The sequence below is a fragment of the Physcomitrium patens genome, chromosome 2 (assembly GCF_059467195.1).
Source record: "Physcomitrium patens ecotype Gransden chromosome 2, ASM5946719v1, whole genome shotgun sequence".
Taxonomy (NCBI): domain Eukaryota; kingdom Viridiplantae; phylum Streptophyta; class Bryopsida; order Funariales; family Funariaceae; genus Physcomitrium; species Physcomitrium patens.
The window spans coordinates 2013702-2027500 of NC_143411.1; the positions used below are offsets into that span (position 1 = coordinate 2013702).

Sequence of the window (13799 nt, forward strand, 5' to 3'; positions counted from 1 at the left end):
ACATTCTAAATATCGTTGTTATTGTTACAGGCGTGCAATTGTGTTTGGTTTGTGTCAAAGAAAAATTGTAGGAAAATCTATGATATATGGAGCCGAAAAGCTTTACTTAGCATTTTTGTAGCCACTCGTGCAAAGGTGGTTACGGACTTCACTTCTTTAGCCTTTTTGCACTCTATGTGTTTCCACTCCAGGTGCACGGTGGATTGAGCGAGGAATTGTTAATCCTTGGCTACAGTGATGACTTGTTTTCTAATCTTTGAGCCGCTCATCATCCGGAAGAATGTGTTTAAAGCGTTGTCAGGCGGTGAGATTGAATAGTTTTGTTGTCTTTCATAGTTTTGCATAGCCCAAATACTACAAAGTATTTGGTTGTGTTGATTGAGTTTTTTGATCAAATCATGTCACATTTTGTCACTTTTCATCTACAGCAGCTTCAAAAAATGGATGCGTGTGGTCATTTCTACTTGCATCACGCGTCACAATTTTCTATGCGTATTCTTGATAATGTTTTAATTTATCTTGATGGTCTTTGCGATGATGCTAACGGAGAAGCTGGTGTCATGGTTCCTAGGTGGTCAAGCTCAGGTATTAGCAATTATGCGATCCAATTGGACCTATGTTGAGAAGAGAGTTGAGATCCCAAAGGATGTGCCCTTGATTTTAGAATGTTCAAGAACTTAAGAAATCTAAGAATGAAATGAAAGCAGAATAGGTCGAGTAGATCGATCAATACATGGTTGAACGGGTTGAGGCAACTATGCATTGTGAATCCAACTGTCAAACAGAGAAGGTGTTCAAGTTGATAGTTTGACACAACTCGCATGATACTCTTTGTCCTAGTTGTTTTTGTGGTGCTTAAGGACTAAGCTCTATACTATTAGGATTTGTGGTGCATTTCTGTACGTGGCTTTGAGTTTTTCTATTACCCTGACGTCTTTTCTTGATTAAGTAATAAAGGAAAAGGAGATGGACCACTGTAATGAGTAATTTTGCTGACATTGATGTGACATTTGCTGGAGACAAACAAGAAGAAGACTAATGTTATGTTAGAGGTGTTAATGCATGCCTAAGAAGTTTCCGAGTTGTATCCATTTTCAACAAACTCTCCCATTATTCAAGCAACTGGAGGTGAACTGTAACTTCTTTAAATGCAAATAATTTTAGAATAGACAGTTTCTTCTCTCCCTCCCTATACACTAGGCGCAATGTCATCGCCATAGCTTCGTTTGCGACTCAAGGGTTTCATGTTCTGGAGCAGAGCACTGCACCAGCCTCAGGAGCTTGTGTTTGAGCTCGATCCAAGAGGATGTTGCATTGAGAAAGAGGTTCTGAAGGAACCGATCGTCGTGGTGGGAAGTAGAATGGTTCGAATATGTGTTTTGCCGGAAATTTACGGAGAGTCTGTCTGTCTTAAGGGATTGAATTTGATCGGATCGGATCGGATTCGACGGTAGGGCGATACGGTGCTCGCAGAGCTGGGGGCCTCATCTCGCATGCCCTCCAACAGTTGAGTGATGCCACTTTTATTGATGAAAACGTTCTGACCGACTATTTGAATGAGATTTCGCGAGCGCTCATGTCGGGTGATGTACAATTCAAGATGATCAGTACAATGCAATCAAACATTAAGAAGGTTGTGAACTTTGATGAACTTTCTGCGGGCCACAACAAGCGAAAAATTATACAGCAGGTGTGCATATGTTCCAGAGGTGTTAGTTCCAGCTGTTTCGAAGTAGACCTTATCGATACATCTTTGGCCTTCAGAGCCTTTTTGTTGCATTCAGAGACTTTTAGTTTCATTCGAAATTGAAATCACGCTGATTACTGATGTCACATGACGTGGATATTATTAGTTTTTGCCTCGATGACAATTATGATTTGAGCTTGTCTCAGTTTCTGGCAAAAACAATGTCGTGCCGCAGGAGAGGATTTTAGTTGTGCGCAGAGTCATGGTTTTTTCGAACTTATATTTTGCTTGACAATCTGCAGGCTGTCTTCAACGAGCTCTGCAATATTCTTAACCCCGGGAAGCTAGCATTCGTTCCAAAGAAGGGAAAATCTAATGTTATCATGTTTTTCGGACTGCAAGGTGAGCTACGATTAGGACGCGTTGTGAATTTTCGCCTCATGCTGCCTTTTGCAGAGGAAGAAGTTGAAACAGAAGAGTTTCAATTCACGCCGTGCTTGACCCGACCAGTTTTTGACTCTGAAGTAGGGATTGATCCGCCCAGTCTTGACTTTCAGGCTCTGGGAAGACTACAACATGTACAAAATACGCATACCACTATCAAAAGAAGGGATGGAAGCCCGCCTTGGTATGCGCTGATACATTTTGAGTTGGTGCATTTGATCAGCTCAAGCAGAATGCAACCAAAGCCAAAATACCATTTTATGGCAGGTGATGTATATTCTTAGCCAGCCCTTTTTGCGTTCATGTTTTAAGGGGTTTGGGTATGACGAAGTTTGGACTCCTAGGGGGAGCTGAAGCTGCTGAGTGAACTGAACACGGGTGTATCTCGATCTGAAACCGGTGAGAACTGTGTTGTAGCCATTGTTCCACAAGTTTGTAAAAAATTCACACTTATGCTGCAGAAGGCATTAAGTGACATAAGACTCTTGCGTGATGTCAAAATTAGAGTGTTCTCAATGTGTCTGCAGCTGTACAGTCATGAAAGTTTAGAGTGAAAAGCTTCTAATGAAGTAGTTGTATATATTCTCTTCAGTTACACGGGGACAGATCCGGTTAAGACTGCTCAGGAGGGAGTTGAGAGATTTAAGGAGAACTGCGACCTAATAGTTGTCGATACAAGCGGACGGCACGAACAGGAAGCGTCTCTGTTTGAGGAGATGCGTCAGCTTGTTGAAGTGACGGTTAGTAGTTCTGGTACCTATTGTTGGACAGTGGAATTGGGCTTTGCAATATGAGTTTCTGAAATTATGAAACTTGTTCTGCATGGTGATGTGTGCGGAGTAGGAGTTTCCGTTTGATTCGTCGGTCCATGTTGATTAATGACTCTGTCGCTTGCATGCAGAATCTAGATCTTGTTGTTTATGTGATGGACAACAGTATAGGACAAGCGGCTTTTGATCAAGCCTAGGCGTTCAATCAAAATGTTGCTGTTGGAGCAGTTATTGTTACTAAAATGGATGGCCATGCCAAGGGAGGAGTGCTTTGGGCGCGTAAGTTCAACGATGGTTCAATTTTTTTATAATTATGAATAAAGAGCGCTCGTGAGAAACAAGGATAAGCATATTATCATGTATTCAGTTTATCCAACACTGATGATGTTGTTCGGTTGCAGAGTATCTGCAACAAAAAGTCCCATTATCTTATCAGTACAGGAGAGCACACAGATGAGTTTGAGGTCTTTGAAACGAAGCCCTTTGTAAGTAGACTTTTTGGTGAGAATTATCTTTTCAACATCACAGACTATCATTCTGTGTTGTGAGTTGAAGGTGTTTCTTAGATCAAGCTGTGCAATTGAAATAATGTCGGGGTTTTGTAAAACCTTATCGCTGGTTGTTGGTGTGCTTATATTATATCATATTATATTATATCGAGGCCAGGATCAGGTATGGGTGACTGGTCAGGTTTTATGGACAAAATCCACGAAGCTGTTCCGATGGATCAGCAACCTGAGCTACTTCAAAGACTATCTGAGGGCAATTTCACCTTACGCATTATGTATGAGCAATTTCAGAACATTTTGAATATGGGTCCTCTTGGTCAGGTAAATGTCTACTTCAGTCTCGTGATTGAGTTTGTCGTCCGTGCTAAATGTTTGTAAATGTCAAGTTAAGCAAGACATTGTTATATTTTCGCAGCATGTGCTCTGCAATGAACATGATGCTAGTTGTTCCTCTCATTTTGTTTTTGTACTTTTTGATGTGAAGGAATATGGCAGGTGATGTAAATGATACCAGGTTTTAGTCAAGAGTTAATGCCAAAAGGCCCAGAGAAGGAAAGTCAAGCTAAGTTCAAGAAATTCATGACTATGATGGATTCCATGACAAACGAAGGTGTTGCTACTGCTGAAGGGATTTCGTTTTGTTTTGTTTGTTTTATTTATTTTTTAAATATTTTTATGTTTTTTATAATCCAAGCATTAATCTTACGCTTTAGGTAACAAGAAGCATGCGGGCTAGTTTTTTTCAAGAAGAACGGTGTTCCTGATCCAACGCCATTTTTTATACAATTTCTTGTGCTGCAGAACTAGATAGCACGAATCCAAAGCTGATGACGGATTCACGTATATTCCGAATTGCAAGGGGTTCTGGTCGTTCCTTGCGCGAGGTACATGAAATGCTAGAGGAGTTCAAGCAGCTAGCTAAGATTTGGGGTAAGATGAAGGGACTTAAGATTCCAAAAAAAGGTGACATGAGTGCCATGTCTCGGTCCATGAATGCACAAATATGAGCGAAGTGCTTCCACCTCAGATAAAGCAAATCGGAGGCATTTGAGGCTTACAAACGCTCATGAAGCAGATGAATTCTTTATAGTTCTCTGGCATACTTGGAGGTCGTGATATGCCACATCTGAAATAACGCTTTTGAATCAAAGGTTTACATAACTTAAGGAGGTGAAGCTTGTTGAGAGATGTGTGAGTTAATTTTCCAGAGTGTAGGATTGTACACAGTGCCATATCAATCAAAACACATTGAGACAGTGGTCCTCCAGCGAAACAGCCAACATCCGTTTCTCGACGTAGCATATACTTAGAAGTGGAGAACTAAACATTCTTGAGACAATGTACGTTGTGGCAAGCTCTCATTAGAAGTGGGCAGAATTGCTAAAGCTGTGTCATATGCGGCAGGTTGCCGCCCCTGTTGTATTGTTTGCCATTCAGATCCTCAGATTAAAAAACCACTTACTATATATATATATATATATATATATATAGTGAGAGCTGAAGCAATTAGTCTTCTGCCATGTGGTTTGTTTCGTCACCTTTAGTCATGCACCATTAAAACTTGTAGATTATTGCGTCAAGTATGTCACGTAGTGATGTTTTCAAATCATCCCCTGGGTTCCGAAACATGTTGGTATAATAGCTGCCCAAGCTGCATTTCGTACAGCAGGTTGTACATCGTGGAGGTACTGTGTAGGAAGCAATTGTGTGCTCCCCTAAGCCATGGGATTAAAATAGGGTTATTGTAACTGTTTTGGTGTTACACGTTATTGACGTCTGACCCACATTGCCAGTAGCCAAGATTCAACTCGCCCTTGCAGGAAATGATGGAACAACGGGCGAGCTTGACTCTTTCATATTCTTCGGCCCGGCCCTGTCCACTCAACGAGACCCATGTGGCTCACTGATTTGGCAAAAGGGTCGGAGGACTTCCGCCCTTCTTCCTTCCCGCACTTGCCTAAGTTATTACGGCATCCATCAATCATTCACCGAAATTGCTGCGAGAAAAAATTCATTCGCCACCCTCGGACCACACTCGACAATCGCCTGAATCGCAACACCTGTGCAGCCTACGTGCGTGTGCAAACTGTTTATCCTTTTTTGGCGGACAGTCGTGGTCAGGAAGAAAGCTTTTCGGCAAGTTTTTTAACAGTGTGTTGAATCCCACAAGAGAGATTTTCTTGCATTCGTGGATCTAGGTTGGATGTCGGGGTTGGGGTTTCGACGTTGCGGAGGATAATTCGAAGGAAATCATGGCGAAGGCGGCACGAGTTGGGGGAAATCGTCGTAGTGGTGTTGTTTGAGTTTGAGGAGAAATGGAGATTGTGGTGAGTGGGGAGAGGTTGTGGATTGAGGGAGGGAAACGGATCGCGACGATGTCGTGGAGGGAATAGGGGAATAAATGATTTGAGGCGGTGTGGAGAGTGCGGTTCGCAGGAGGACTGTGAAGCTATCGGAGCGAGTCAGATAGAAATTCTGAGGTTTGGGAGGTTTTAGTGAGTGTGTGCGGCATCACACTGCCATGGCTGGCGACGAGAGGACCGTGGAGCAACTTCCAGGGTCGTATCAGTTAGCTACCATGGCAGCCGCGGTCGATATTGAAGAAGATGACACACCTTGGAATGCTCAAAAGCAGAGGGCATCCGATTCTGGTCAGGAGAGGCTGCCGTCGCAGGACCGTGAGAATGGGGTGGAGCGGTGGGATGAGACGCTGTGGAGTGCAAAGGGAGAGGCTAATCAATTAGGGTGGTTCAAACTGGCGATGGTCTCCATGGTGGCAGCCGGTGTGCAATTTGGTTGGGCACTGCAGCTGTCTTTGCTCACGCCATACATTCAAATGCTTGGTATCGAGCATGCGTTCTCCTCGTTTATCTGGCTGTGCGGACCAATTACGGGGCTGGTCGTGCAGCCGTGCATTGGCATTTGGAGCGACCAATGTACATCCAAGTGGGGGAGGAGACGGCCTTTCATCGGTATAGGAGTCTTGCTGATCATGTTCTCGGTGCTGGTTATTGGCTTTGCTGCAGATTTAGGGTACCTTCTCGGGGACACCCACGAGGATTGCCAAGTTTATAAGGGCGTGCGTCCCAGAGCTGCATTTGTGTTTATAGTAGGGTTCTGGCTGCTGGATCTTGCAAACAACACGGTGCAAGGTCCTGCGCGTGCGCTGTTAGCAGACCTTGCAAGTTCCGATCAAAGAGATGCAGCGAATGCTATTTTTTGTTTGTGGATGGCTCTCGGTAACATTCTCGGGTTTTCAACTGGAGCGTACGGACATTGGCATGATGTCTTTCCCGCACTCACCAGTAAAGCGTGTTGCGCTCCCTGCGCGAACCTCAAGGCAGCGTTTCTTATGGCAATCGTGTTTCTAGCCATCTGCACCATTGTGACGATGGTTGCTGCCAAAGAGACTCCACTTGGTGTAGTAATTAGAGAACAGCAACTGGCAGAAAGGGGGACAGAAATTGTGGATCGTGAGGTCGAAAATAAGCTAGAACATGAAGATTCTGCACCTTTTTTATTGAGCAAGCATGACAATGGTTTGCATGACATGACATTGGTTTCGGTCGATTTGGATCGACCAGATGGTTATGCATCTGATGAGGGGGATGATCGCAACCTCCGTGTTGCGACTGATCAGGATCAGCGCTTTCCCAAGGAACGAGTTTCAAGTGAGGAAGGCATCGGCAAAGGATTAGGTTCTATAATGGTGAATCTTCTCCTAGGCGTCCGAAAGCTACCAGGATCCATGCGGTTTGTGCTTGTAGTGATGGCGCTGTGCTGGCTATCATGGTTCCCTTTCTTTCTATTTGACACAGATTGGATGGGACGTGAGGTATATGAAGGAGATCCTACCGGCACCGCGGATGAAGTAGCAGCTTATCAACGCGGTGTTCAGGAAGGAGCCTTTGGCCTACTCTTGAACTCAGTAGTGTTAGGAATCAGCTCCCTGTTCATCGACTTCTTATGCCAGCAAATAGGATCCAGAAACCTGTGGGCACTAGGCAACTTCACAGTTTTTGCTGCGATGGCATGCACGGGACTTATCACGACGAGTGTCTCAACTCCAGAAGGGCCCAAGCACCATCTATGGAACAGAATAGCAGCTGTAATTTTATTTACAGTGCTTGGATTTCCTCTGGCAGTAACATACAGCGTCCCATACTCTCTCACAGCTGAGCTCACGGCAGACTCAGGTGGAGGGCAGGGACTGGCTATGGGGATCCTCAACCTTGCTGTGGTGATTCCACAGACCATTGTAGCGTTAGGGGCCGGACCATGGGATGCGTTGTTTGGCGGTGGTAACGAGCCTGCGTTTGCGTTCGCTTCTCTGTCTGCATTGGGGGCAGGAGTTATAGCGGTGTGGAAGCTACCAAGATTATCGAGGCACGGGTATCACCGGGGAACCCTGATGCACGGTCCCCACTAATCTAGTTTTCGAGTTGTACCTTCCATTGAAATTTTTGCAGCATCATTGTACCATTTTTAGTTTAATAAATTATACCGCGCCCTCTAACGTGTCTCTTGAACAGAAGGACCAGGCTAAAGTCACTGAGCAGTTGCAGTTCGATTCTTTAATCCTCTTCATATGTGTGGTGCTTTCCTCCGTTGAACTGTTCCCTTGTAAGCTTATTATCTCCCTTGATTTCATGATGACATTGTCTGGATTGCGAATTAAGATTCGACCCGAAGCATCTTTGCTGTAAAATGTTTCGAGAAGAACGTTGGTAGTCTGTCGATTCATTCAGAATTTTTTAAGCTTTTATCGATGTGTTTTATTATTTCATTTGTGGTTATTTGATGTTTCATTATTTGAATGTGGAACTAGAGACCTAGTAATGGGACAATCAGTGTGGGACATGTTGCACACAGTATCAACCACTCAACCAATGAATTAATTAATGGCTGTAATCAACCATTGAGTCCGGCGATGCATCGAAATCGCATATCTACGGTCAATGTATCTTTAGTGATGGCTTTGCTCATGGTTGTGCTGTGTAGAGTTAGTTTTTCTGATTGTGTGCATGCACAGTTTACGGTAGTAACATCATTATATAAACTTTATTTCTCATCAAACACACGTCAGATGATTGCGTAATCAAGCCTGACCACTAAGACTTGACATGAAATGGCATCAGTACATGCAACAATAAAGGATCAGCATCTTTGAGGAAAGTGCCAACTGATTGTGAAAGCAACCATGATTTACCGACAGATAACTCAGCATGTCCTTCGATGTGTGATGGCTCTCAGGAATGTTCTTTGACAAATGCGGAGATATGTACCAGTTAAGCATGACTAGAAACAAGCACGTTGCTTTCATCTCGCTACAGAAAAAGAATTTGTAGGGCAAAGTAGAGGCTGACGATTCTACGGTGATCAATACGGTGTTGGAGTGGAGTGAAGTGAGGGTTCAGATGTGCATAGGTTCAACTTCAGATTGGGACATTCATTAATATATTCTCAGAAAATCTAAAACCACCACCAAATTATATTACTGAAAACGGAAAGAGCATCGAAATAATGTTTCACTCATCTTTAAAAAGACATTAGCTCAGCAACAACGAGAAACACACGACCGATTGATCATGGAAAACTATGGATCTTGCCCGATTCCATCTAAATTCCTTCCCGTTTCCTGATGGCAGCTTCTAGTGTGAAGGTGCCGGAATAATGGGGGTACCGTAAAAATGAATGACACTATGTTATGTAAGACGTACAAGTTAGATCCATAAAGAAATAATGGTTCCCTAGCATATCCAGTCCTGCTACGATTCTAAAGCTTCATGATCCACATTTTAGCGGCAGTAACTCGAATTTAAGTGGGCTCTGAAGAACAAGGGAAGGATTCGTAAATAAGTATTATTCATTTTATGAAGGTGGTGTCCCCTTCAAACCGCTTATAGGTAGCCACTTTAATTTCACGCCAGGTCGCAGGGATCTTAGGCAATGAAACTATGTGATGTAAATCATACAGAAAACTACTCATCAGATGCCACGGAAAACAAAGTTGAGCTCAAAAAATGAAGCTTATGATTAGCTATGACGGCCAGATTCTCTTCTCACTGATGACTGGACATAGAGCTAGGTCATTCTAGCCTGCCTGAGAGGCGGAACACCAAACTGCTCAATAAACTGTTGATCCGGCATCCGCACTTTGGCCCTAGCAAAGCGACGGTACTTATCAAAGATAGACGTCAACAACCAATATTGCACTTTGAGGAGGCAACCCACAAGACAACCTGTGGGATGCTTCAAAACATCCCATCTGTGCCCCCCTTGTCAATTACGGCACAATATTCAAAATCTCAAACTAAAATCACGTCATGTCATTTTCCCCTACTGAAGAAATCCTAACCTGTTTAAGAATTATAATACGTACCTTCCTATTGTTGCAGTGTAAAATAATGGAGTGATTCTCCATATCTGTCTCTAATATCTCAAAATAATACTTATTTGATGTATTTTATGAACCATTACGGATATCATCCCAGGAAAAACGGTCATCTTGCCAGGAATAGGGACGTCCCGAAATCAAAATGACCATGAAAATGTGTTGGCTTTACACATTCACAAGATAAATGATGATACCTGTTCTTAACACATCAGTGCAAATGACTAACTCTCGAGTAAACATCAGAGATGCTGTGATGAGCAATTGGTGGGTGCGCATACTAGACAAGAACTTCGTGCGTACTGGCTAGACTAACTCACGTAGAAACTGGCGATTACACCACCCAGAAAGAGAGACGAACTTTTCCACTGGAAAGACGTGAAGATATAGACAGTAATGGCTACAAACAACTGACATTTCCTACAACTGTGACTTTAGATTTTCTTCGTCATGGTTTGCATGAAGGTACTGGTAAAATTCGACCCTTGAGCCTATTCAGCGTAATATTACTGCAAAGCTTCTGAGCAGAACGAATGTGCCTAATACATCGCTTTCTTCGTGACTAGAAGATGGTCCTAGTGTCAAACCACAAAGACAATGGATTGTAACGGGGAAGGGAATGAACACAGCAGTTGCTTTAAAGTCCATATGGTTGACGTGAGCCTGACACGTAACAATAATCTTTAATGTGATTGCATATTGCTTGGACACCTTAAGAAGTTGATGGTTTTACATCCTGCAAGTGACATAAATAATATAGGAAACTTTGGCAGATGTATAAAACCCAAATAGGTTCTCAAAATTGTTTTGATCTGTGCTTCTTCTCTCGAATAACTCGGTTCTAGGAACAAGTTCTGTCTATTCCGCTTGACAAAAATCTGAATCATCGTTAACGGCCTGTGAACACAAGTGAAATTCAAATGAGACTGATGTGCTCACAGGTGTCTTCGCTAATCATAACACTCAATCACTTCATCTACCAAGAAAAATTGGAAAATAAAGTCAAATTCACAAACCAAGTGCAGCATATTTACCATGCCTTGATAATAGGTTCGCATTGCTACGCTGCCGCGTTGCTACTGCTTCAAGGGTACATACTTCGTTTAGCAAATCATGTCTCTTCCCCTGGTCGCTACCATACGATAATATGCAAAGATTGTGCGAGGCCTGTTATACGGTTGTTTGCTATACCCAAAGCATCTAACAAGCTTGCCTGTTGACCCCAGCAATTACTCGTGGTAGTAGTCGTACACCTTGAAATCATTATAAAGAAGACAGCCATCCTTATTGTAGTGCAGCAAATAATAGCATTGCTCACAAAAGAAAGTCGGGCAAGCAGGGGCCAGCTTGTCCTCGTATGTCACCTTTCGAGCCTGATAGATATTGCAAATGCTGCACTTGCGGTGCCGTACCCGAGCATGCCACTTTAGCACAGGATAAGCTGCCACGTCTTGCACATCCTTGGCATGAGCACGTCTTATGTCTCGAACGACAACTTTGTGCTTGCAATCTCCCTGGTGGCAGTAGAGGTATTGAGCTCCTACCCGCAAATGCAAGTCATAGAAACGAGTGTACTCCATGGAAGAGTCACGAAAATCAGGAAGTTGACCAGTTTCAGAATGAATTGCGGGAATAACTGCTCGTGGATTACTTCCAAGGTCTTTGTTCCACCGTTCTGTTGCCTCCCTAGATTCTGCCGCCCACTGCAGGATAGGCTGGCTGTAGTCTTTGGCATTTGGATCTCGCAAATCGTTGTAAAATACATCCTCGATCAAGAAGAAGCTGGACTTGGTGTCGAGATTGCTCTTGCGAGCTAATTCATCAGTGAGACAATAGAGCCGGTCCCGTAAAGCAGACAGAAACTGACTCCCAAGAACCAGAAATTCTTGCATCTTGTCATGTTTTCGTTGATTGTGATAAAACTCAACTACAAAAATAATTTCATCAAGTTTTAGAGATTCCATCTTATCTGGGTCTGGTGGAGCTTTTGTAGGAAAATGCAAAGCAGAAGTAAAGAACCTCCATCTTCGAAGTGGAGTCTTGTTATCTTCGTCTGCAGCTTCTCGCTCTTGCTTGAAACGCAAGGCATGTAGGTTTGCCTTGCTTCTTTCGACTTCCCTCCACTGCTTCATTCTTATAAGGGCTTCCTCTCGCCTCACAGCTGCATCGTCCACATTTGCAGCGCAGGCACCCCGACTTCGATCATATGGCCTTCCTTTCTTTCGTTTCGGAGCCTCTGAATTCTTTTTCCGCGACCGTGAATTTTTCTTCTCGGGTTCTTTTGCGGTGACGCAATTGCTACCCATCAACGCCAATAACATTTCAGCTGGCACCGTATCCTCGGGTTGCCCTTCCTGTGCACCACCTCTATTGACAATTGATGGGTTCAAAGCCAACTCCGTCGAGGCTTGTCGTAAATCGTTTTCCAAAAGCGTACAGGTATTACTCTGATCCAATGCCATATTACTACCTGTCTCAGCACGTGATCCATCGGCGAGCAACGTGGAGTTCGTATCATCAAGCACCTCTGCTAAAGCTTTCTCAACCAGCTGCGCGTCAGTGACAACCTTCAAATCCTCAACTGATACGTCAACGTCGTCATCGCCCGCTCCAATGACGCGAGAGTCCGATTCAAGTGCAGTAATAAGAGTATGCCAGGATCGATGAAGTTCTTGCACGCTGAGACAGCCTGACACAAAACCTGGCACAAACAAAGGTCCACCAGGCGCTCCCAGTGCTGCTACACCCGTCGTAGTCCCCATTACTTCTAGCCGAAGTAGTAATACAAATCTAGGCCGATGTTTTAAATTAGGCTAAATTAAATTGAACCTTCCAAAGGCCTCACCGAAAATCTCAGGGTTTCAAATCGCAAAACGATTTCCAATAGCTCTGTGCGCATCATCTAATGGATAAAACCCTAAACCGGCTTGTTAACCATTCAAGCTGAACTCAAACACATTCGAACTGTAAAAGCGGACATTAAGCGTGGGAATTAGTCGACGATTTAGGGCAGTTGCACTACTCTGAGAACAAGAGGGACGAAGTTACACAATTCTTCTCTACTGAACCCTCCAAAGCTCGCACTCCAATTCAATACGGCCTCGCTCAATTGTACTCATATCATGTACACTAGCAAATGCCTTCCCCGCTTCTAAAACCACTCTTTCGCGCTCTTAAACCCCACGTGCAAACTCTGCCCCGTAACTTGCGACGAACAGATAAAGAATATCAGAGTATTGCTCTCATGTGAGCAATCACAGAGCCTGTGTTCTGAAGCCAACTGCACCAGCATACTGAAGGAAAAATAAAATAAAATAAAATAAAAACTCGTGCAATGCAGCCGAGCAAGGGAGGCACCGCGATCGTGAAACCCCAGCCCCTCATGAAGAAGAGCTCGACATGGTCGGCAATGTTCCAATGGCCTGGAGCTCTGAGATGTTTTTGCACAGTGTGAACGAAGATTTTTTCCGGCCACTCTGAAACCCACGTAGAAATGTGTCGCAGAAACCTCTCAGTTCAATAGACTGGCTCCGCCATTGTGGGAATTGTGGGCCGTCGGATCAAAGAGATGTAATCTCAACCGCTGATCGGATTTCTGAGAACGGAGAAAGGGAACGTAGGGGAACCATAGGGCGGGCAGGCAGGTTGGTGGCCGGGCAGTTTGGAGGTTTGGAGATTGATCCACATTGACATGGTGTGCTGAATTTTGTTCAGTGGCTGCCTCTCAATCCCACTTTTCAACCATCACTCTTACTTCAAAGAATGCTTTTTTTTTGTTGTCATATACAGCAGCACTCGATGTACATAATATTTTTGTTTTCAGGAAGAATTCTTGCAACTCATAAAAGTTTTAGGTAGTATTAGATTTATTTATTAAATATATTATAAAACATATATTGCATGAAACTAAATTAAATTCTGTTTAAATTTTTTTTGAAATTTTTTCATTGCAATAATGTAAAATATAATGATAAAAAAAGGGAACAAAACTTAAG

The 13799-nt window shown here is 43.5% G+C and overlaps 2 protein-coding genes and 1 pseudogene across 4 annotated transcripts; 2 read left to right on the top strand and 1 right to left on the bottom strand.

The window, feature by feature from the left end:
- The first annotated feature begins 440 nt into the window (after nucleotides 1-440).
- On the top strand, nucleotides 441-5800 carry LOC112296092 (signal recognition particle subunit SRP54 2-like; annotated as a pseudogene). Its single transcript, XR_016506557.1, has 10 exons — nucleotides 441-585; nucleotides 1416-1690; nucleotides 1990-2089; nucleotides 2245-2398; nucleotides 2724-2871; nucleotides 3033-3180; nucleotides 3305-3402; nucleotides 3574-3731; nucleotides 3906-4020; nucleotides 4212-5800. The product of XR_016506557.1 is annotated as a signal recognition particle subunit SRP54 2-like (transcript).
- On the top strand, nucleotides 5444-7944 carry LOC112276956 (sucrose transport protein SUC3). Its single transcript, XM_024508808.3, has one exon. The coding sequence runs from the start codon at nucleotides 5932-5934 to the stop codon at nucleotides 7837-7839; it is 1908 nt and encodes a 635-aa protein (XP_024364576.1). The 5' UTR covers nucleotides 5444-5931; the 3' UTR covers nucleotides 7840-7944.
- A 2531-nt stretch (nucleotides 7945-10475) lies between these two features.
- Nucleotides 10476-13237, bottom strand: LOC112276966 (uncharacterized). 2 transcript variants are annotated; one of them, XM_024508830.3, is made up of 2 exons: nucleotides 10844-13237; nucleotides 10476-10701 (listed from the first exon to the last, which is right to left on the bottom strand). In XM_024508830.3, exon 1 carries the CDS (start codon nucleotides 12564-12566, stop codon nucleotides 11034-11036), a length of 1533 nt encoding a protein of 510 aa, XP_024364598.1. In that variant the 5' UTR covers nucleotides 12567-13237; the 3' UTR covers nucleotides 10476-10701; nucleotides 10844-11033. The 2 variants fall into 2 exon arrangements, with proteins under 2 accessions (XP_024364598.1, XP_024364589.1); XM_024508821.3 differs by having other exon boundaries at nucleotides 10839-13237.
- Nucleotides 13238-13799: the final 562 nt, after the last annotated feature.